General features: G+C 35.7%; 1 protein-coding gene across 1 annotated transcript in view; it reads left to right on the top strand.

Annotated features, from left to right (window-relative positions):
- The window catches only part of LOC135845811 (hemicentin-1-like), a 972,708-nt gene that overhangs the window by 775,771 nt on the left and 171,125 nt on the right, over positions 1 to 25,812 (top strand). The window contains exon 4 of the mRNA XM_065364649.1: positions 24,965 to 25,075. Within this exon, the coding sequence (XP_065220721.1) occupies positions 24,965 to 25,075 (111 nt within the window). The remainder of the gene's footprint in view (positions 1 to 24,964; positions 25,076 to 25,812) is intronic.

Here is a 25,812-nt window from a genome sequence, read left to right on the forward strand (position 1 = left end):
CCAATTTTACAATTTTTATGATTTGGTACCTACTTTGCATTGTATAAGTAGAGAAATGGGTAGGGGAGATTGTTGTACCAGGGACCGATTTTTCGTTTTTTGGGAATGGACTCCACCCATTAATTATTTTTGAAAATGTGAATAGGGTGCATCAAAGAATGGTCTTTTACAAAAAAAACGAGATATTCACATTTGTTCAAAACTCATTCCCCTCCCTTCCAGAATTTTTTGAAAAAGTCACTTTTTTTTGGTCCATGGTACAACGGGTCGTGTACCAAGGACCAAAAGGAAATTTATCCTGGAAAATGCCTAAAAGTTGGCCGTGAAGGCATAAAGTTCACGTATGGATCATAGACATTCATTATACATATTTACTTTTTACAATAAGATCATATAAAATTTTGCAGAATTTTTTTTTTAAATTTCATAAGTTTGTCATGTTGTACCACGGACCATAGATTTTTCCTCAAATTTCCACCAATTTCAAATAAATTTTGAAACGTTTTCAGATGCTACAATGTAAAAACTGTGTAAAGGGCATCCTGGCATCTGAAAAAGTATCAAAATTCGTGAAAATTAGATGAAAAAATTGCGGTCCGTGGTACACGATAACATTTGGTCCCAGGTACAAGACCTCCCAAAATTTAGAAAAAAATTTCTACAAAATTTTACACAATATTTTTCGAAAAAGTGAATATGTGCACTTACACTTGGATGGTGTAGCTACACGTTGCACTAATTGGTTTGACAAATTTGAGATAAACAATAGGCCAAAATGAGTTCACAAAACATGGCAAAATGTAACTTTTTGTTATCCGAGGCGATAATCGTGTGCAAAATTTTCAAATTATAACTTCATCGCCTATAGTTCATTTTGTGGCATACCATAGTGATGCTTTAAAACGTAGTGGGGTCCGAATTCCGCAAGTGGCGTTAGTGAGGGAAAGGTCCCTGGTACAACAGGTCCGGGGTACAACAATCTTCCCTAATATTCATCTTATCCGAATTTACTTTCGCCCTCGGACTTCTGTTCGATTTTTTAAATTTTGTAAGGGTTTCAGTTGTACACTAAGAATTTTTCTACGATTTTTTGACATCCTCCACAATTTTTCATGGAATTATTCCTCTAAATTTCTAACAAAAAATCGTTTCTACGACACTGAGTTCGTATAATGTATTAGAAATTATTTTCAAAAATAATTTTAGGTCTATTTGGCCTTGGCCTCTCGGAAAACGCTTCAAAATTGGTGTAAAATTATTAATTTCAAGCCAAAGGCTATGTAAATACAGAGTGGCCCAAAAGTCAGTATCCCGATTTTCACGTTTTAGTTTTTCTTAAAAAAATCAAAAACTAAGCATCCTAGAAAAAAACTACCGACATCATGTCGATTCAAAATTTAATTCTCTACAACTTTGTTATCATGAAATTTTTTTTGGACGCTTCCTTTCGCCTCCAGATCGATTTTTGTGACGTGATGATTTTCATGAAAAAATTTTCAAAAGTTCATTTCTAAGAGTTTTAGTTTTCCTTCAAAAACTCAAAAACTAAGCATCCTAGAAAAAAACTAACGACATTATGTCGATTGGAAATTTTATTCTCTACAACTTTGCAGTCGTGAAATTTTTTTTGGACGCTTCCTTTTGCCTCCAGATCAACTTTTATGAAGCTCAGTTGGCAAATTTTTCGAAAATTTTAGTTTTTTGTAAAAAAATCAAGAACTAAGCATCCTAGAAAAAAACTAACGACATTACGTCGATTGGAAATTTTATTCTCTACAATTTCCCTCGACGTAATTTTTTCTAGGATGCTTAGTTTTTGATTTTTTTTACAAAAAACTAAAATTTTTGAAAAATTTGCAGGCTAAGTTTCATTAAAATTGATCTGGAGATGAAAAGAAGCATCCTACGAAAAAATTACGTCGAGGAAAATTGTAGAGAATAAAATTTCCAATCGACATAATGTCGTTAGTTTTTTTCTAGGATGCTTAGTTTTTGATTTTTTTACAAAAAACTAAAATTTTTGAAAAATTTGCCAACTGAGCTTCATAAAAGTTGATCTGGAGGCGAAAGGAAGCGTCCAAAAAAATTTCACGGCAGCAAAGTTGTAGAGAATAAAATTTCCAATTGACATAATGTCGTTAGTTTTTTTCTAGGATGTTTAGTTTTTGAGTTTTTGAAGAAAAACTAAAACTCTTAGAAATGAACTTTTGAAAATTTTTTCATGAAAATCATCACGTCACAAAAATCGATCTGGAGGCGAAAGGAAGCGTCCAAAAAAAATTTCATGTCAACAAAGTTGTAGAGAATTAAATTTTGAATCGACATGATGTCGGTAGTTTTTTTCTAGGATGCTTAGTTTTTGATTTTTTTAAGAAAAACTAAAATGTGAAAATCGGGATACTGACTTTTGGGCCACTCTGTATATAACACACTCCGCATACGTGGATATAATTACGTCGAGCTGTTGAATTAGCTCTCATCTTCACCATGAAGCATTATCAGCTCCGAGGTATCCATCCGATGACGATAGGTTGCTACAGAGTAGAGGCTTTTCATATATTCGAGCATTTTTGCACGATCTACAGGAAGAGAGTAGAAGGCAAGAAATTCCTGTTGAGAGGAATTTCTCATCGAACATCTTGTCTGCAGCTGCCTATGTACATACCTTTACCTATATCACATGTAAGTTTATTTATAGGTAGATATAAGTTAACGAAAGACTGGCGGTACTTATCGCCTAAGGTAGGCAATTCCGCTCTCACATATCTTTCGTCTGTTGTTCAACCTCTCGAGCCTTGGAAATGAGATGCGTTTTCGAAAAACATAATAAATAACACCTCACTTGACGCCTTTCCGCATTTTTTGAGAGAGAAAAAAATACCCAGGCATAGATAAAAAGCTGCCAAACAATGTGCTCTTCTTTTTTCGTGTGCTGCTGCGTGGTTGTCGTAGGCTTCGAAGACAATACCTACGCACTGTTAGATGCGATGGTGGTAGGATATACTTTCAAGAAGCAGTAGTTAGTTCGTAATACATAAGTAGTACAGTGGAGTCGTATTCAGATGCCAAAACCACATTCGATCGTGTCTCTCTGTTATCGAAACTCGAATCAGTTCTCAACGAAGACGAGTATTTCTCGCAATATCTCGACTTTCGAGGTGCGAACCCGACGAAAAATTAATTTATCCGAAAGGATACCTAATATTCGTCTCTTTTTGTGAACGAGTAAATTAAAATCTGCCTGATTGCTCATCTCTTTCTCGCTCACTCGCTTTTTATATCGCTGTCTGTTTCGTTCACCGATGCTGGCACAATTCAATCGTCTTTTATCATTATTAATACGCCTTTTGACCTTATTATACGCAAGCCTGCCTCAGCTAGACCGGCGACAACGCCAACCGTGGCTGAATAAGCGTGCAAAAAAAACCTCTTACTGGTAAAACGAGCTTTTAAGTAGGATAAATGACGAGCAAACGCGTTCGTCCTCTTCTACTTTTATTAGTTAATTACTCGTGTTTTTCTTGATGAAAATGTTTCCGCTACGAGTGATCGTCATCGTGGTGCTTTTCATCTCTCGTTAAATTAAGCTTTTCCATAACTCGTCGTCGTGCTTTTTATTAGGCGGTTTCTTTGCTTTTTTTCCCGCTACGATATCACGATACAAGACATGATGAAAATCCACCACCAACCAGTCAACTTTACAAACCACTACAAAATCATATTCTTTTTGTTGTTTTTTCCACTCACGTTTACGACAATGATACAAATACCGACCGACGAGGCTCGAATCTTCTTTAAAAGACGATGACGTGAAACCGCCAAGACAATCTGCGTGTTTTTTTTTTACTTTTTTTCTTTTCGTTGTGTAGAAGAAGAGGTGCAGCTATATTGAAACTTTCTCAACAGAGCTGCCGGCGATAATGTTTAATAAAATGTTTTCAACTCGCGAACACTTTTTTTTCTCAGTTTCTTTACTTTTTCGCCTCCCTATTTTATACCAGCCACGTACCTATTTTTTTTACCCCCTTTCTGGCTCTTTGACAGGTTGGTAAAAGATGAAATAAAATCGATGGCTAATGAGCTAGTCGAGTGTCATCAGTCGTTACCCCCCTCTTTTTCCATCTCCACAGACACATGCTTCAATTTTTCTCTATCATTCGAAGAGGTAGTGACGCCATCAAGGTTACGAGAAAATTTACAATTTATAAAGTATTATTCGTTGAGAAGTTTTACTCGCGAAACGTTCTTTTTTTTGGGAAAAAGAATAAGAAACAGTTGGAAATGTTTCAAAAAGTTATTCACGAAGCGAGTCGAAATTCGAAATGCTTCTTTTGTACATGGTAACCCCGACTGGAATTTGGTAGAAAGGTTCCTGTGCCGTATTTTCATGTTCCTTCCTCGTCGAGACAGTAATAAGAATCGACAAGATTCATCAAGCCATTCTCGAAGCCTGGCTGGCAAATGCATTATGATTACCTTTCGTTTCTTATTAACATCTAAGTAATTTTCGAGCCGATCGAGTTATATACTGGGGCAGATTTAGTTTACTTTTACCTACTTTTAAACGTACTTTGTCTCGACTGATGTTTACCATCAATGACACTGTGAGACGTCCGAATTGACGGGTACAGGGTGTTGAAAAAAGTCAAGTATGGATATTGGAACTTTTGAGTCATTTTTTAAAAGCAACTTTTCGGTTATTTCAGGCACTTTTGTTGACATTATGCTTCTTGCCTAATATTCTACATACAATATTTTGATTAGATTTCATTAATTTTTTCATCGTCTTTAAAATTTTAAAACAATTTATAGTTTTTTGGTTGATTGGACCTTATTTTAGCCGCAATAATATTTCATTTTATGAAATTTCAGTGACATTTATTCTATTTAAATGAGTAGGTACCTACTTAGGTATTCCTAAAACATTTTTTCAGTCTATTATACCAATTTTTTAAATCAACTTCATATCAACCGCACTTAAAAATTTGGCCATCTTCAGCACTTGAACTCCTCAAGTCAACACCAAACTAACTGTAAATGCCTGACTTGAGTAAATTTTTTTAAATTGTTCCCAATGTGATCTTCTCAAAATTCAATGCATTGATAAAAAAATGAAAGGTTGAAAAATGTTCAAAATACATATGTACCTATGAGTTTCAAATGGAGTAGGTACTTTTTTCCTTAAAAACTCAAAATATGGCTTTATTTTGGTGAAAAAATCACATTTGTGTAAAAATTATAAATGCCTAAGTATTTAAAGTTGTATTTTTCAAAATTCAGTAAAAATCAATCAGTATCAATTGTTGTTGTTGTTGTTTTTTTTTACAAAAAACACCTTTTTTCGACTTCTGAAGAACCTTTGGTAAGTATGTAAATATGTAAAAATTTTGTGTCAATCAGAGAGGGGATGAGGGAAAGGAAGGTACATGTATTGAAATGACCCACAATATTTAAAAATCCGTATTTGAGGCATTTCAGACTCATTTCTTCGCCACATTTACTTTCTCAACTCAGTCGAGTTTTGAGAGAAGTTTTTGGGAAATTTTTTTAAGACTTTGAATAAAGCCAGCCAATAAAGTTTATATACTTAAAGCTTGTAGCTTGACCATTTGTGAAAAAAATTTATAAAACTGACCAAGTGAGTTTTCGACTTTATTAAAGGTGACTTTATGATGCAAAAATCACCACAATATCTTCCTGACCCTAGAAATTTCATTTGAGTGTCTGGTGACTCCTTGGTGAATCCTGGTGACTTCTGGTGACACATTCACCAGAAGTCACTAAGTCAGTTTTCGACTTTTTTGAAGGTGACTTTATGATGAAAAAATTACCACAATGTCCTCCTGACGCTATAAATTATTTTTGAATATCTAGTGACTTCTGGTGACAGATTCACCAGAAGTCACCAGGTGAGTTTTTGACTTTTTTAAAGGTGACTTCATGATGTAAAAATCGCCACAATATCCTTCTGACTCTAGAAATTTCATTGGAGGGTCTGGTAATTCCTTGGTTGTGGTTATTTTTTCACCATAATGTCGCCTTTAAAAAAGTTGAAAACTCACTTGGTGACTTCTAGTGAATGTGTCAGAAGTCACCAGGATTCACCAAGGAGTCACCTCACACTCAAATGAAATTTTTATGGTCAGGAGGATACTGTGGTGATTTGTTTCATCATAAGGTCACCTTTAAAAAAGTTGGAAACTCACTTTGTGAGTTCTGGTGAAAGATTCACCAGAACTCACCAGGATTCACCAAGGAGTCATCAGACACTCAAAAAAATTTCAAAGGTTCTGAGGACCTTCTCGTAATTTTTTCAACATAAATGCACCTAAAAAAAAGTCACCAAGGAGTCACCAGATATTCAAAAAAATGTCTATGGCCAGGAGGATATTGTGGTGATTTTTTTCATCATGGAGTCACTTTAAAAAAAAGTCGAAACTGACATGATGACTTCTGGTGATACATTCATCAGAAGTTACCAGGATTCGCCAAGAAGTCATCAGACACTCAAAAAAAAAAAAATGTAAAGGCTCTGTGGACATTCTAGTGATTTTTTCAACATAAATCCACGTAAAAAAAAGTCAAAAACTCACTTGGTGACTTCTGGTGAATACTTGGTAAAATGCTTGTGTTACATCGAGAAATTCTACAGAATGGTATTTCTTTTTCTCGAGCGCTTTTTCAATAATAGCTGTGACATGATGGGATCTGGCCTATTGTTGAGTGTTGATTGCAAAACCCAAACTGATGACCTGGCATTTTGGCCTGTGGTTTGGGGAGTTTCAGAAGTAACTTTTCAAGTAATTTGGATATTGCAGGCAATATGGAAATTGGCCCATTTCCACTTTTTCTTTGGGTTTGTCTAGTTTTTTCAACATGATGATTTTTGGTAATTTTGAAGCACTGTGACGCATGTTCCAGCCAAAAGTATGGATTGAATATGTCAACAATAAAATCCTTTTTTTTTTTTTAGAGTTTTTGCGCGCAAAAAAACTCTATTAATCACTTTTTCATTGTCAACAGTCAACACTTAGCCAACACTTGGCCAAACAGCAACTAGTATTTTCAAAGATCCAAATAACAATTTGTATTTTTAATATTATAATGCTAAGCAATAATATTTTTGTGCTAAATTTGAAATCTTTCGAACTCAATTTTAGAAAAATCAGACATCTTTCTACCAATAAGAAGTGGAACTGAAGAATCAGAATTTCAATTTTTTTAAAAATTGATGCTGCATGTCCAAGGTGAAATCACTTTGATTATTTCATCAAAAGTTGTTCAATTGAATGTTCTAATTTACCAGACATTTTTTACTCATTTTAATAAAAGTAGTACATAGGTACATTCAATTTTATAAAATATTATGAAAATGATCAGAAATGAGAAATCAGCTTCAAGTTGATATTTTTAAAAGCAAACTTATGCAACCAATGCAAAACCATTATGCAATAAAAGTATGATGATAGCACATGCAAAAACTATCTTGCAATCAGTAAATAGCCGAGGCTTGTTTATATACTTACAGTTTCGCGTGGTTTTTATTGTGAGATCTTATCAATCCCTGCCCATTTTCTTGGATTAAGGTTCCTCGTATCAATTTTGTGATAACTTCAATGGAAGTTGTGGGTTTTACTAGAAGATTTGATACCGATCCGACAAAAATGTTCTGTATTCCGTCGTCTGTTCTACAAACAATGTTATGCTCATGAAGCAACTCCCTTCATTTTGGATATAAATGTCACCGCCTGCAAGGTCAAATCTGAGGTATTGAAATGACCTCATTCTGAGCATTGAAAATTTAGCAAAATTGGAATTTTATGGTTGGTGGATTTTCAACCCACTGAAAACGAGATTTTGCTAGTTTAGAATGTCTTTTCCTCTTTAAAGTCTTCTTATAATGTAGTATCAACGCTGTGGTTTTCCATTAAAAAATTGAACCATAGAAAAAAATTTTGAGGGTGGAAAAATGATCATTTATCAAAACGAACAGTCAAAATGTATGTATTCAATTTTACTTTAGCTCTTTCAATTTTTTTTTTCAAAATCGAAATTTATTTCTTCGAAAAAAATTCAACGCTAAATTTTTTCCCTAATTTTCGTCTAGGGTGCCATAATTTTTACGACCTTGTCTCGCAAATTTCGTTGTTGGTTGAAGTAATTTTCAAACAAATTTTTTCTACTTATTTCTTCACCTTGAAAGCAAGAAGTCGAATAAGTACATACTAAAGGAGAACGATTACGATTTATCGAGTTTGTGGAAGCATAATTATACTAAAGTTGTATCTTTGTGTAAGTTAAGCTCGACAAACACCCTCGCATTTCAAAAGCTGGTAATCGTCGGTCTCGTATTTGTTTAATATTTATCGGCGTTGCAAGGATAAATATAAGGCAAAAAAAACAGTACATTACCAACCACACGTATAAAAAAGAAAAAAAAATACAGAAAACTAGCAGGATGTTAAAATGTACTCGACGACTCGAACACATTTTAATTTATATACTCGTTTAATTCGTTCAATGTACATAGAGAAAAACACGAGCAACGACTTTGAGGGCGAAAAAAAGCACCATCGTCGGACCAAAGAAGAGGAACAGAAACGAGGACAAATAAAAAGTGAAACAGAGAGAGAGCAAAAAGGAGCAGGGTAAAAATAGCTAAATAAAAACTGAAAAGCAGAAAACGAAGAAATATTATGTAACGAGTTTAGATAAAAAAATATATGGTTACACCGCAAATGATTTTTTTTTGCCTTCGAGTTACTTGTGGCTCGCGTTTTTTTCCTGCTTCTTTTGCTTAAAAGGATTAATGTCTTCCTTAATATTAGCAACGTGAGACGAAGCGAGGTACGCAGACTTTTCGGATATAATAATCTATCCTTTTATTTAAGCGAGCCAAGGTTTTTTCCTCGACGATGCCCTTTTTTTTGTCCCTTCCTCCTCGTATTTTCCGACCCCGGCGCAGCCCGGCTTGATAAAGTGAAAAATTTTTTATCACGTCTCGTCAACAAGCTCGTAATGAAGCTGATATAAAAATTTCGTTACGATGAGAAATTTTTTCAATATTCACGACGCAAAGAAGGTGCTTTTTAATGGCGCATGGCGCGCGATTATCTATATTATAGGATGAAGAAAACAGCCTGAAAAGACCGGCTACGACGAAAGGATTAAAATGCTGCAGCCGGATTTCGCTTCCTTCGATGTTTCTTTATCGACCATATACCTTTTGATAGCTAAGCACGGGGACAAATGGGCTCGTTAAAGTTGATGTTTTTAATTTTCTATCGATATATTGTGCGATTGTATGAAAGAGGTATTTTTTTTTTCGTATTTAATAGATAAACGATGGACCACGTTTTTTGCCTCGTTTTGCTGAAAGCAAAATAGAGAAAAAATATGAAAAAAATGAACAGTGAGAGATGCAGGCGTGTGAGAGCAGGAAAAGCGAAAGGGAGGGTTCTTTTTAAGATGAGGGAATTGGATTGAGGTTTGATCGATAGCCTTAGTTGAATCGGAAGCTATCGTAAATTTGGTCCTGGGATACTGTCTGGCTGCCTCTTTCCCAAGCACGAAATTCAGGACCCATTAAAAATCTGAAATTTTGTTTATGGAAACCCACCTCGTTTTCGATTCCTTAAATCGATTGGAAGCTGTTTTGAGTTGTTTTAAGCAATTCTGAAACCTCCAGAAAATTTTTTTAAATTAAATTTTTCACATTATTTCACTTGCTGAATCGATCTAAAAAACTGGAAATTGGTGGACATCATTTCATCGTGGCAAATTGATTGGAAGTGGTTTCAAGTCGTTCTGGAGTCTCAAGGACTTTCCAAAATTTATTGGGTGCTTGAAATTAGGTTACATAGTTACATTCGTTGCATACCAAATTTCAGATTTTCAGCAGAATCAGATAGAATTTTCATTTTGTTTCTGCTTTGACCTGAAATTTTCAAATTTTCCAAAATTCAATGAATTTACTTGATATAGCTCCTGGAATTTTGATTAGAGTGGTATTTTTGGTTGCATACTCTTTTGATCTTGCATTATTCGTTTTCTTCTGTTCAATACCTCCCTGGTGAATAAGGTATCGAAATATTAGCTTATTTCAACATCCTGTTGACTGAGATACCAAATTCTCTCCCCTCCTCCCTCTCATCTTCTGGAAACTATAAATCCCTTTAATCATCCAATAAGATCCAAGCATAGCTCGTTTCGATAAATTAGACAGGCAACAAACATCTTCGACGGCAGCATTGAAAAAAATTACAGCAGCAAGAGGAAGAGAACCGGAAAAGGGGGCATCGAGTTGGAATACTACGAACACTAAACAACGAGCTGTAAAATTATGACGCTATCTTTTTCGCGAACCAATTCGGACGAAAGTTTTTCAACGCCGAGCGTTTAAACGGTTTAAATATTTCTTCGAGGGCGAAAATCTGCGTTTCAAATGAAACTAATTTACGGTTATTTTACTGTAACTAATCGTTTCGTCGAGAGCGAGAGAGAGAGAACGAACGTGAAGAAAAAGAACAAAACTCGTCTCTGTCCGTGTGCCTCTCTGCTCGTTTCCTCTCGTCTTACACTATCGAGTCGCTTTTAACCCCGGCCTTGCGCCTTATTTTACGAAATACTCGGCTGTATAGTGTATATACAAATACATCTGCTTACGCGAGAAAAACGCTCGTTGATGCCTTTTTTCTCTTCTTTTCTCGCCTTGCTCTTCGTCATGTACGTTCCAACTTATTGTCGAAATACTACTTTTTATATTTATTCGTTTTACAGGAAAAAGAGTAAAAGCAGGGTGGAGGAATTCCGCGAAGGGTAAGCTGCTGGGCTAACACAGTGAGCTAAGCAGTAAGCAGCACACAACGTACTTGACGCCAGTTTAACGTTTGTTATTGGCTTCGTTTGGAATTCACTCGCGCTGTTTCTGTTTGGCATTTTCTCTCTTTTTACTCGTACTTTGCTTCTTTCGTCGTCAATATTACAAGAGTACATTTGCTCTCCGGTCGTAGATTAGTGTGTGACCTATTTTAAACACGTTGGAATATTAATCACTAGCAACGTGCCTGGCTCGTAGCTTTTTCGAGGGTGCTTTTTCACTTCGTCTCATGTAGTCGTAGATACTTTTGACCTGTTTTTTTTTTCGCTTACAAACCGAAACGATCCAAAGGGTGATCTATCGTTCAAATTTTGGCTACCGAGACGCAAAATTCAAGGCTCCGTAAAATTTTAAAAGTCTCCGAGTGGCGTTTTAATAGCGTTTCCTTGTATGTGGTATGGTCTAACGTAAATGTTACAGATGTAAGAATGCATTTCATTCTCTTTCTTTTCGCCAATTTTTTCAGACATGGTTTCTATGTCAAGATAAATTCCTATTCTAAGTACATCGCGAATAGCATTGCCAAAATTCTATTAGCCTTTCTCCCCTCATCTTGAAGCTAGAGTAGGTAGTCGATTTTTTGAAAATGGTTCCATTTTGTAAACGTGATTCTATCGGTTTCGAAATGTGCGGATATCATTTCATTACCAGAAGTATTTCAAATCGTTTCAAAATATGGTCTCAAAACAGTTTCAAAAGTGCAGAATTTCTTCTCTGTAAGAACTGTTTCATTTTAGTCTCGCCGTCGGAGACCGGAAACTTCACCATCTTTTGTCAAAGGGATTTATGGGTACTTTTGTGTAGTAGAGTTTCCACCTTAAATATTCCTGTACTTATTATCTCAAGGTATGATGGTTCAGGATCAAATCGCTCATTTTATCATTATGAAACGTCATCAGGTATTCAAGAAGGTTTTTAAACGCCTTTCAAGTGATGAACCTGAACTTACTTGTAGTTGGTATTACCTGAACGTTAATAAAATTGCCTACCCGGTTTGCCGTAAATATTAATGAAGGGATCAATTCGTTGCATTTTCTTCAGTTTTTTAAATTCGATATTCTTTTTCAAACTCCATCCGTAGTATTTTTTGCAAACTCAGCTACGGCAATTTATTTTATTGAATAGTGCTGACTTTTCGACTTTTTATTGCACTCTGCCCAAGTGCCCACTCCCTGCTTCCACCTTCCATAATGAAAAACTAACAGATTTCAAGACTAGAGCGAACATTTAAAATCAACGAATCAAATTTGATAAGCTACAAATCAAACTTTCAAGATGAAAGTTCAACATTGTGTGGAAATGTCGATAAAAATCAGAAACTACTTACTACCTTTTCAAAAACTTGAAAACACTACTGCATATAAGTCGAATACAATTGGAATGTCTTCTTTAGTGAACTGATTTTAAAAATGAAATTTTTATCCATGTGCATGAGATTGAACTATGGCTCTGAATTACCCAAAAAAATTCTGAAAGTAAATTGGCATAAGTATTGATTGTTATGAATTCGAAAGTGGTTTAGAAAAGCATTGGGGCATTGAAATACTTACATATTGGTTTTCCAGAGCACTGATAAAAATTCTGAAACCAGTTTGACCACAAAACCAAAATTGATTGAAATTTTTAAATTTTAAGTACCACATCCTTCTCTGAGGTGCTCAATTTTGCATTTGGGATTAAGGGGATTTCAGGCTCTGAATCAACACCTAATTTGATACCTACTTATTCGGGTGGTTCAAAAATGTACACAATGAAAAAGGTTTTTTTTTTTCGTTATTCAACCCCTAAAGTTGTTCTTTTTGGTTTAAAAAAAAACAGTATTTTTCAAAACATTGATTTTTAGATGTGACGCATCTATCAGATTTCAAAGCCATGGCCAATTGAGATGTGAAGTGTGGTTCAACTTGAACTTGTGCCGGAGGGGTGAAATTTTTGCTAGGTCAATTTGAAGTCTAGATAAAACTTTGGTGCTACCCTTTTCTTGGTCATATTCAAAGTAAAGGACCAACAAATCACCCCTACTTCGTTCACATTCAGGGGGTAAAAATTCAAAAAAGTGTTTTGTTCACGCGACACATGAAATAGTATTTTTTTTTTCAAAATCTCTGAACACGAATATAGCCTTACCAGTAGTTTTTTCAAATTGACCTCACCCATGGCCCCCAGAACCTCCCCCAATGGGTAAAAGCCCAAAAAATTTGTTTCATTTGTGTGACCCCTTTTTGAGGAGGTGCTTGGGGCCGTGGGTGGGGTCCAATCAAAAATCTGACATCATATTCGTGTTCAGCGTCACCAAAAACATACTATATTTGAGATACTAGTATTACATGGGATGGGAGTTCCAGAGCACCTAATTGAGCAAATCAAATCGCTGTATGACAAGAACGAGATGATGGTGAGAGTAGGTGGAAAAGAGTCAGATCTGTTTCATCCAGAACAGGGAGTAAGGCAGGGGTGCATACTCTCCCCTCTGCTGTTCAACATCTATGGCGAGTACATCATGCTAAAAGTCTTGGAGAACTGGGAAAATGGTGTCAAGATAGGAGGAAGAAGAATCTCCAATCTCCCTTATGCTGACGATACCACCTCAATAGTTGCAAATGAAAAGGAACTGGCAGAACTGATCAGGTGGGTCAGGAAGGTCAGTGAGGACCTGGGACTCTACCCCATTGGGGGAAAATCTGCCCATACACTGAAAAAGACGCCAAAACCAGCTGGTTTATTGACGTATTCCAAATATACACGTGAAAAAGCGCTGTCCAGAAGGCGGATTGGGGCACTGAAAGAAAAATCTGCTAAAAAATACGCTACAATAATATTTCGTAGTGTATTTTCTCGCGTAAGGCCACAACGCTTTCAAATTAAGTGGCGTGTTTTTTGCGTTGGAAGAAACCAGCTACAAAATACGCTACAAGCAGGTTTCTTGGCGTAATTCTTTCGCGTATTTTGTAAACACAAGCGTAAATATGGTATTTTACGCGTATGTTTTCACGTAGTATAGAAATGTTGCGTTCTCATCAGTACATGTTCTGGTGGCCAGGTTGGTAGAGAAGTCGTCTACCAACTTGGAGACCCAGGTTCGATCCCCGGCGGTGCCAACATTTTTTCATCGATATTGGACATCGGCAGAATTTATCGTGTGAAAAAATACGCGCGCCAATTAATGAGCAGAAAAGTATTGGCGGAAAGTGTTGCAATTCCTGCCACGTTATTTGTCGCGTATCATCAGCAGATTTTTACCCAATGGGGTACATAAATGTGGGGAAAACCAAGGTCATGGTTGTTGATAAGAGCTGGATACTTACCAGAATCCAAAGCCCTGAATGAATTTGGAAAAATGAACTCGTTTATTTATTTGGGTTCACTTGTGGATGCTGATGAAAGATTAGCCAAGGAAATTGGAAGAAACATAGCTCTGGGAAATGCAGAGATGTCTTGGTTGAGAAAAGTCACCACCAATCAGAAAATTTCCATAAAAATGAGGAAGAGACTAATCAGGACGCTAGTTTTTCTGGTTTTCTTATATGGAGCGGAGATGTGTACATTGAAGCAAGATGACTGAAGAAGAATTGATGCCTTTGAAATGTGGGTATGGCTCAGGATGTTGAAGATATTGTACACTGCACACTGAACAAATGCATCAATTGTGGAACAACTTCAAGAACCAACCATGCTAAATAAAATATATGAAACCAGGATAATGAGCTATTCTGGACACATGTAGCCAAAAGTAGGGTACTACAACTTAGCCAGAAGAGGACGGGAAAACATCGAAAAAAGAATTCTCTTTGGCAAGGTCCCTGCCTCTCCGGGACACAAGGAAGAGGAAGATCTCCAACAAGGTGGACCGATACAGTCCGGTTAATACTTGGCTCAGTTGCGACTGCAACCACACTAGCTCAAGACAGAGAGAAGTGGCAGTTGTTATTGGGGGCACACTAGTCTCTTGCGCCTATAACATTGATGATGATGATGATGATGATGATGATGATGACTTATTGGGTGGGTTTTTTTTGTTTTTATTCAGGGGGCGGGGCCTTCCGCAGGAATAATACCAGTACAATCTTAAGTTTAAGGGGAGGGTGATATAAATTCTAATACTAAATGACAAACTTAATACTAAAATTTCGCTATAAAAACTATGTACAACTTAAACTAAGCCAAGATTGAGAGTGTTTCAATTTTGCTTAAAATGGTTCGGCCACCCAGTGGTCCTGGAGCCGCGGTGAGTGGGGGCCCCAGTTTTGGCGGGGTGGGTAGACATGGTAAAAAAAATTGAGCGACATCGAAAGACATGAGTTTCAAAATCGAATTTTTTGGTCGAGTTGACATGGAATGACCCTTTATGTAAAATATAGGTAACTAGGTAAAATTTCTAAATAAATTTCTTTTTTTTCTTGTTGTATTTAAAAATTTTCTCTGTAAAAAAATGTAATGAAAAATTGTCACCCACGTTCAATATTTAAGGCATCGAATCGTTTAACAAGATTACGCCAGTAAAAATATGTAAAGCGATGAAACCTAAAACTTAATCTACAAGCCCTTGAAGGCTTAAAATATTTAAATCAAACGTGGGTGGAATTTATTCCACGACCTTCCTCGTTGCTTAAAATAAGCTGTGTAAAAACCCAGCCTATTTTTAATTTGTAGGTACTTTTTAAAGACATTAAATCGATTTATAATCCAGTTTCTTAAAAATATGAACAGTAAAATACCTACCTACATACCTTACCTAGATAATAAAATTCGGAATGTAAAAGCTTCTTAACATCTCTTCCTTGTCTCTTTTTAGTATACTCGAAACCGTTCCGAAATAACTTTTTAATTCATATTTGCGGCAGAAAAATAACCTTTGTGAGAAGATATTGTGTAGGTGCAAGTTGCTTGAAAACTCTTATTGCTAGGTGCATTTCCCCAGCCCCCCCACAAACTTTTCTCAATATCTCCGAAAGGGTTAAAGCACAAACGACCGGACCTGAAGCACAAACAAGCACTAACGAAGCACAAACGAATGACCTTACTTAGACCCTTTTTGGCGGGGGTGGGGGGCTGGGGAAATGCACCTCTTATAGGTGAACTAAATCTGGAGTCTTTTTACCTCGTCGTTGGTGAATTACCAAAGGCAAAATTATACGACCGACGACGATAAAGTTTTAAATCTCAAACGAAATGGCGAAATGAGCATGGGCAGAGATACAGGAGGAGACGACGACGACGGACGAGGTCACCAAACGTCTAGAACATTTTTCTTAGTTGGCTTTTTACGTATAATAAATAAACAAACAGCGTAGAGCAGTTGAGCAATTCATCGATACGTATAAAAATAGCGTTTTTATTCGTTTTCCGAATAGAAGCTGGAAAAAAATTATGTATTTCGGAAACGCCAAAGGAGAAGGAGGTATTTATACACATCTATTTAAAGAAAATACACTAAAGAATTTATCGCGTATATACTCGAGAATGGAAATTGCGCTTGATTACTCCGAGTTCCGATAATTTTTCCTTCGTTTAGTATCATTCGGTCGTAAAAATGCTTTTCCTCCGCCATCACGTTTTGTTGCACCCCCTTGTGTGAAATTATTTAAAGAAATATTCGTCTCTTGTATAATGTATTACCGGGTTTCCTTCTTTTTTTCTTTCCTTCATCAATCCTCTAATGTCTGTGAGAAAAACAACCGCAGCGAATTCCTTTTTTTTTTTTTTTTTTTGAAACTATTAGCTCGAATCGAAGGTGGATTTTTTTTTGCTTTTTACCAATTTTGTAGGTACTTTGGGGTGAATGGATTATATGATGTACCGGAATCGCATTATAAACATACAGACGCTCGTTCGTATCCCAGCACGCATAGTGAAGCTGTAGCAGGATATGGAGCTCGACTGCGAGGCCCGAGGGGCGCCTCAAATAAATAAAGGGGATGATTTGCGGAACAACTATAGCGAGGAAATGGCAGAGAGAGGATTTTTCACGGTATTTTTTTTATAAAATAACGACATCGTTAAATTCACGCGCTAACTAAAATGGGAGAAGGTACTTAATATTGGAAGGGTTAATCTGACGGATTGTTTTGATTTAACAGTCGCGCGTATACCACTTATGCATATTCTATATGCGTTGGTTGGCTTTTATTATTACCGCGTGGTGAACCGAGAGAGAGAGAGAAAAAAAGCAACGTGTAACCTCATCGCACGAACGATGGAGGTTTTTTTATGGTCTCGCCTCGTCTGCGTCTTTCTTGCCTTCTCTGTCTTTTTGTGGCGTTTACGTGTGGTTAGCTCGGTGTGCATGGAGTAAGTTGTGCATTGATTCGCGATGAACTGTGATGCGGAGAGATGGTGTAATTAAATTTAGCGTTTTAGCGTACGTTGGTACTCGTGTGTATGCGAAGTTAATCACAAATTACGTTTGTAACGCCTTTGAAGCGAAGATAGGTGACTTATTTTATAATATGTGGTGTTGCAGCAGGTGTGAAAGTGAATATAGGATGAAATGCGAATATGTGCGAAGATGAAGAAAGACTAGATACGTAAATAATCTCGTGCTCTGGGGTTCCATTGTGCCATAGGCTGCGGAAGAATTGTGTGATTTATGTTTATGAATTTAAATTGAAGAACCTTTCTTAATTATCTTCCAGAATTTAATTTTAGGGTTTTTTTCTACTAGCAACTAAAACCTTATTGCTATTGATCTTGGTCATTTTTTTTTCAATTATTGATAGCCAATCAGTGATTAGTATTTATCATTGCCAGATAAGAGATTTTAGAATTTGGAATTAGATTACCTACATACGAGTATGTAGGTAATATGAAGTAGGTATGTTTTTATTATTTATTTTGGCGATATTTTTTCATCAATAATTATTCATTCAATATTTTCAATAGTTTTTTTTACTAATTAAATAGTAACTTTAAAGTTGAAAAACTGTAAAATGTACCTAAGTAAATGTACGTAGCGAGTAATTTCTCAACACGAAGAGGTTAGCCTGCGATCAGCCTTTCTTATAACTAGATGAGAAAGTATTGTTTTTTAAATGATACATATTTCATAGATTTCGGAAAGTTAATAATTGTTTGTTGTGACTAAATAATTAAGAAAAATATGAAAACTGTTCAAACTCAAACTCTGTAAATTTCTGGCTTATGGCTATAATCAAATTTACAAAAAAAAAAAAATCAACGAAAAGCAAAAACCCTCTTGCAATCAGTAAATAGCTGATGGCTCGTTTTTATTACTGATTTTTTCTGATTGCACTGTTTTGCAACTTTTTTTTTCAGGAAGACGTGTTACGAGCGTTTTATTAATCATTTCTGGCCTTATAGTTCCTCCAAATTCTCCCCAACTATTTTTTATGAATTCCCCTCGAACTATTATTATTTTCTTCCCAACTCTCCTGATGGTTGAAGATGGGTAAATTTTGAAAGCTCAAAGTTGAACTTTAAAGCTGAAAAATCTATGATTGACTTGCATACATGGCCTGAAATCCACAATTTGAGAATTCGAAAAAAAAACAATGTAGGTACGTTTCATTCCTTTTTAACAGCTTAATTTTCATGATGATATCTTGATACCTCTGAGGCGACAAAGCCCTCAATTTTGGTCAAAATTCAAAAAAAAAACCAAATGAAATAGTTCCTATATCAATATTGTTACTTGATTTTTGTTTTTTCCCCAATCGGCACCAGGGGGTGGGGGTATTTTATTAACAAAGTATATTTACAACTTAAAAGCCTAATACATATTAATTATTAATTACCTTCTAATTACCTTTTTTTCCCCAATCCGCACCAGGCGGTGGGGGTATTTTATTGTGAAAGAATATACAATCTTAAGTTTAAGGCCAACTGCTAATTAGTTTACTCAACTTTATACTTGACCCTGAACTTAGCGTGGGAGAGGGCGGAAAGGGAGGAGGTGAGACGAGTTGTCCAACGCAGCCCTTGGCCCGCTAGGCGGTTTGCTAAGGACTCCACCAACCACTAGTCAGGTTTCGTTTTCACGCATGCCTGATAGCAGAGGAGAGCCCCAACCCGTCTAAGGGGAGTTGAATTTTGAAGGGGATATAATTTTACGTCTAGACTATAGACAGTGTAGAGGAAGACGAAAATCTAGCACTTTCAGAAACGTCAGTAACGACGTCGCCGCCTTATAGAGAGCGCTCGCGGCGAAATGAGGGCTACTCTCTCGCAACATTATAGGGAGTTTTATATGAAACACACATTGTACACGATCAATTTTTTCATTTTTTTATGCTAAAAAATTTTTTAGGACAATTTTTTTTTGAAATAAATGATTTTTAATGTTTTTTAAATTCCTTTTACATAAATATGAGCCATGAAATCGGAAAATTGAAACATCAGAGGTAATTATTTTTACAATATAGTAATATAGAAAATAGAAATATATGCTCGTAAGAATAAATAATAATAAGTGTAAAATGATCGATCAAATTATTATTTTATATTTTTTTGATTTTTTTCATCGTAATAGAGAAATAAATAAATTCAGTTTCTCATTTCTTACCTTTTTTTCCTAGTGATATTTCAGTACATGATTAAATATGTACCTACCTACCTATACCTAATACTTGAAATAAAAATAACAATTTCTCATAGTTATTTTCATTTAAATTTTTAATTCATTTACTTTACAACAGAAATGAAAATTTGAAAAATAATAATTTGATCAAACAAATTACCTATATTTTTATTTTATTTATTGTTATATTTCTATAATATTGTAAAAAAAACATCGGAGCTAGCATTCGGACGTAAGTTTTTTTATATAATGAAAATACTTACCTCCGAATGCTAGCTCCGATGTTTCAATTTTCCGATTTCAATTTCATCATTCATGGCATCATGGCTCATAAATTCATAATATTTATGTAAAATAAATAAAATTTCAAGAAAAAATTCTCCTAAAAAACTTTTAAAATAAAAAAATCAAAAAGTTCATCAACTCAATAAAAAAATGTCGAAAAAAAATCTCGAATTGAAATTGTCCTAGAATCATCAATCATTTTTTCCAACGGAAAAAATTACAATTCGATAGTAAATGACAAGATGTAAATTTTTTTGGAGCTTTGCTTTGCTGACTTTTCTTTTTTTTTTGAGTAAAAAAAATTTTTCGTAGGTATGAATATGAAATATGAATACAGCCATAGAATTGTATGATAAATGCACTTTCCCATTTTTCCCTCATTTGTTTGGACATGAACTAAAAAAAATTAAATTTCCTATTGATTGCCTGATTGGTAATATTGATTATTGACATACATATTTTTTCTCAATAGTCAATTTTGTACAAAAATTGTGATTTTTAATTTTAGCATTATATTATTTTTTATGAACAAATTATACAAATATACAATTGTCAACTCTGAATTAGAATTAGAATTACCTATGCGAAATTTTCACTTTAATTTTCATTTTTCAGAAAACACATAGGTATTTTAATAAGCCAAACTCAAAACGTGCAGAATTTTATCCTCTTCAAAATTTGTTTATTATCCAAAGCGCTATAAAAAAAATAGTAATTGAAGTTGAATTTTTACCGCGCGCAGCAATTTTTTACGACTTTGAGCTTCAATAAGTTTCGAACTGTAAGTGCTAGCGTTTTGAATGAAAACTCATTTTGAAGAGGATAAACTTCTGCAAATTTTGGTTTATTAAAATACGATGTAGTTGATGAAAATTTCGCGTAATTTTAATTCAAAATTGACATGCATAAAAATTTGTTCATAAAAATGAATATTAAAAATCACCATTTTCGTGTGAAATTGAAAAAAATTTATACCAATCGATAGGAAATTTCATCTTCTTTAGTTCAAGTCCAAAAAAAATTTTTCCTAACCACTTCATTTTCATGAAAAGTGGGAGAAAACGCATTTATCCTATGCGTCTACGGCTGTTTTACTCGCATGTTTACGTTTTCTTAGCACCCATTTCGATCTGACGCGCTCTGTCGGATTAGTTCAAGCGAGCTACACATTGGAGGACGGTATTTGAATTTTCTCCCGTTGAAGATTTTCGTCTTCCCCTAGACTGTCTATAGTCTAGACCTGCTTCATTATAGTTTTCCTCCAATATCGGATTTATCGACCGGATTAAGGCAGATGCGCATTTCACCGTTCTTTTTGATGTTGATATCTAAGCATTGGATTGTAAGTATTGGGTTGATGTAACGGGAGTTTGGTGGCTCTACAATTCTACATATTACGTGAATGGCGAGCATTATTTGGATTTCCCTTCGCACCGCATCCGTCATCTTTTTTGAAGGATTGTATTTACCACATTTATAAACAACTTTTCACCTTTGTAACGGCATTGAATTTGATTAGGGTACGTGTATTTTTTCGATTCAGGTGACTTTCGGTGAATTTGTCACCAAGAAGTTAACAAACCATAGAGAATTCATATTTGATAGTCTGGCGACAGATTCACCAAGCAGTGACTATGTGTGGTTGATTTTCTACTTGGCGACTTTTTTTTTTGGCAAATCTGCCATGAAGAAGTCGCCAAAACCATAGAAAATCCATATTTGACTGTTTGGTGACTTCTTGGTGACAGATTCACCAAGCAGTGACCATGTGAATGTAATCGATTTTCTACTTGGTGACTTTTTTGGTGATTCTGTCACCACCTCTTTTTCCATTCATTTCACTTCGTGCATTTCATACTCAATTCCTACTTGAAAATTAGAAAATTGAATAATCATCTAAAAAATGGGTGTTTGAGTGATTGTTTTAATGGGACACGAGAGAATCTTTCATTTTGTATTGAAATCAATTGCACAAAAGCATATTGTTTCGATTGTTATTCAATTTTTCAATTTTGACTTGGAGAAATTTTTTTTCCATTTTGGCTTATCAAAACATATCAAAATATCAAAACCCCTTATTTTGGGACACCCGGAGGTTACGAACAAAAATAAATGGTCGGAGGTAAAAAATTTATAGTAAAATTTCAGAGACTTTTCAGATCTACTTCGCAAGTTTTCAAGAGCACCTACTTCGAATGTCTACTTAATTTTAATACGACCCTTGAATATTCCCTGCATGTCCCTCCCTATTTTGAAAAAAATTTAAATAAATGGTAAAAATGTTGTATAAAATGTTCATTTCTACAAATTTATTGATCACTGAACTGAAAAACGTGTTTATTTTTTAAAATTTGGCCTCCGATGTCTCTCCGACTCCGCTACTCGAAAGGGAGACTATTCGCGAGAGGCTGACTCAATAAAATGTATTTTACCTCAGTGACCTCAGTTAGTAGGAAACGAACATGTTACATGTCTTTTTTATTATATTTTGAAATTGATTGACGAATTTTGGAAAGGTATGGAGGGGTGTAAAATTTTTTAGAAAATCAGAAGACCTAAATTTTTGGTGAATTTTAATCAATGAATAGAACAAACTTCATTCGGGAGAATCATTAATTATTACTAAGTAGAATTTTTTAAAATTTATTTTCTCCATTTCCTACAGTTTTGCAATCTCGAGTGAGATAGTCAGACCATGACATTTTCAGCTCCCTCAGTGAAGAAGGGTGGTGTCGGTGTTGGCCTCCAATTCAATAAAATAGTAAAAAAATCGAAATATTGGGACAAAATTTTTAAAATTGAAAAATTTCTGGTTCCATAGAGACCAGATAGGGGGAGACAGACAACCTTGAGAGGCTAGACAGGAAGGTCAGTGACCTTCAGAGTCCAGACAGGACGACCATGGGAAGCCATACTGACGAGTCAATGATCTTAAGAGGTCAGTCATACGGGACAATGACCTCAAAAGGCTAGACAGGCACGCAGACAACCTCTCAGATCTTAGAAAATAAGAAAAATTAAGAAATTGACATTTTTATGTACATTTTCACTTCCCAATTCTCAGATTTGGTGCATTTTCGTCGGAAAAACGCCGTGTAGTAGCTTTTGATCGTTTACACGATGAGAAAGTGAGACTTGATCAGCCCCCCTCCCCCCACCTAGTAAAAAAATCATCAAAATGAAAAAAAGAACATTTTTACATTCTTAATCTTTTAATTTGTGTAGGTATACTAAAAAAGTGGAGTATTCCCCCTCCCCCAAAAACTGCTTTGAAAAGCGGAGGAAAAAAAGGTCATTAGTTCGTAAATGTCATTTCTGCTATCACTTCGGTTGTATGTACCGGGTGTCCCAAAATAAGAGGTTTTGAAATATTTTGATAAATCAAAATGGGAAACAAATTTCCCCAAGTCGAAATTGAAAAATTGCATAAAAATCGAAAAAACGTGCTTTGGCGTTATTGTTTCAATGCAAAATGAAAGATTCTCTCGTGTTTCATTGAAACAATCATTCGAACGCCCATTTTTAAAATGGTTATTCAATTTTCTAATTTTCAAGCAGGGAATTTTTTCTCTCTTTTCATTGCCTACATCAAAATCCCTTATTCTTGGACACCCGGTATCTGCTTAATCATTCTGCAAAGACCAATTTCGATAAGAGTTGCAAAAGTAGCATTTTTTGAGGTTTAGATTTCAAAAAAAAATATCTGAGTGTAAGTGTAGCTAGTTACTTTTATTATATTTTTGTGATTCAATTTCGACACAGGAAAAAAAAAATTCATTTTTAGGGAAATCATGAAATGTCAATACCTACTTACATACAAACAGACAATGCAAATGGAGAAATCTGGTTGGTTAATTTTTTTTGAGGGCGATCGTTTTCTGCATTAAAAATACATTTCTCAATAACGATATTTGCACGATACACGAATTGTATCTCACGATGTTTCAGAACACAGCTTTAATTCTGAAGAAAAAATTTGCAATTTAAGGAGTAACCTCTTCATTTCTTTTTCTCGAACGCAACAGCTCAAATTTTTCGAGTTCGTACTAAATTGTACACAGATATATTATCTATTCGTATACGTGCAATTTCGTGCACCATCCCTCTTCTGATACCTCTGGCTTTTCCTCTACACCAGTAATTGCTCAACTCGACATTAAAGGGCATTTCCCTCATTTTCAAGGCACCAGAATGGAAACAAATACATTTACATATGCTGTAGCCCATTCGTTATCTCCACATTATACCAGTATGTTGTCGCCGATAACGTCGACGTCTACCCAACTCCAAATAGGCGAGTCGCGAGAGGGAAAACTGCGTAGGGTGGGCGAAAAATACACGCTAGATTAAATTTTTCATTCCGTATTTAAATTGGAAAAGTTTCGAGCGCGCGATTTTTTACACTCGTCGAGTTATCAAAGAATATGGTCGTCGCGTCGCCCATGCCAATGGCACGTCCTGATCGAAAAATACAAAATAGCGGAGAGGAAGAGAACGAAATATGATATCGTGTACCATGTTGATTCTTCCACGATTTTCATCTTGTTTTTTTTTTGTTTGTATAATTATATTCAGCGAGTTTATTCGTTCTTCCGGCCCAGCGGCTGTTAAAATCATATTTCTGTTACAAACGTCAACCCACGTATAATGATAGGTGTCGATCTTTTCTCAGTTTCTCTCCAGATTCGCTGAAAAATGATGAAAAGTTCTCTTACAGTTTGAAATTAGGTACCTACTCTTTTTCTGCGCCATTTCTCTCGTCCTTACCTTAATTGATCATTTGAATAAAAAATCCTCAAAAAATATGGTCCACTTTGAGAAAATAATTTGGCAAAATCGAGGTCACCGTAAGAGCAGGTAGAATTTTTCTCGAGGAAAATTCATCCATGATAGTTCCAGTTAATTTTATAGAAGTGAGTCAAAGTTAGTACGGTATTTTTGACACGAAACAAACCACTTGGGTATGTAACACTCTAATAATGAAACTTTCATTCCATCCATCGCAACAGCAGGTAAAAAGTTTAACGACGAACGTTTCGAGACAAGGCTATATAACGTATCAAAGGGGGGGGGGGAGAAGGTCCATACGTTAGTCGGCCAGTTTGATAATTTCATTAAGTTTTTAAAATGTTCATGCAGCGAGTATAAAAAGGACGACGGCGGAAGGCGTCCGTATGACGAAGCAATTAAAGATTTCAGATCGAGATGTCCACGACGAAAGATTCAAGCCGTACGATAATTTTTTTCTCTCTGTTTTGTGTTCGCAGTTCCGCCGCAGAAAATCGTTATAACCGATGACAGCGGAATGCCGAAAACTTCGGTGGTCGGACCGTACAAGGAAGGAACCTCGGTAACATTAAGCTGCACAGTATTCGGTGGTAAGTGATTTGTGATCTTAACTTTGGCCGTATATTTAAGCATAAATCAAACGAATAATGGGCTCGTGTGGTTACCACATCGTATCGCATCGGTAATACCCCGGTAGCTGGGCTGACATTTATTTTTTTGGGGCAAAGTGGTGGGGGACGCGGACGGGGACGAGGACGAAATATGTGTGCGCTAAAAGCTCGAGAAATTAACGCAGCAAACTGGGGTTTTAGTGTACACCTGTTGCATTCGTGTGCTCTAGCTGCAGAACGACTATATACCTGAATATTTTTTTTTCACCTCGAAGGAATCCGGGCGTAGTAGTTTTTTTTTCACGTGTCGTGCTACGTATTTAGTAAACGAGGAAACGATGGAGAATGTTTTGCAGCGAGTCTTCGTTGCGGAGATATTTGGAAAAACCGTATGTGTGACAGTCGGTGGTATGACATGGTAAGGCAGGGTGTAAAGTCTACGTTTGTGTAGATAGAGATGAGGAAGAGCTATAGTACAAGAGCACCGGAGTAGCAGCCGCCACGACAAATCAATATATCCGATTAGCATGCGTGTCGCACGTAGTTAAATCCGGTAAATAGGCAATTTTATCGAGACCGAGAATGTACTGAGGCATAACTAAACTTCGCTCCACTCCGTGGTACCTACTCGTGTATCCTCTACATTTGTGGATGTCTTTTAGGCTTCGCTGTTTCGCTTTACACACACACACACACACGAATACAAGCCTAGTAGT

Source organism: Planococcus citri, chromosome 4, assembly GCF_950023065.1.
Source record: "Planococcus citri chromosome 4, ihPlaCitr1.1, whole genome shotgun sequence".
Lineage (NCBI taxonomy): Eukaryota > Metazoa > Arthropoda > Insecta > Hemiptera > Pseudococcidae > Planococcus > Planococcus citri.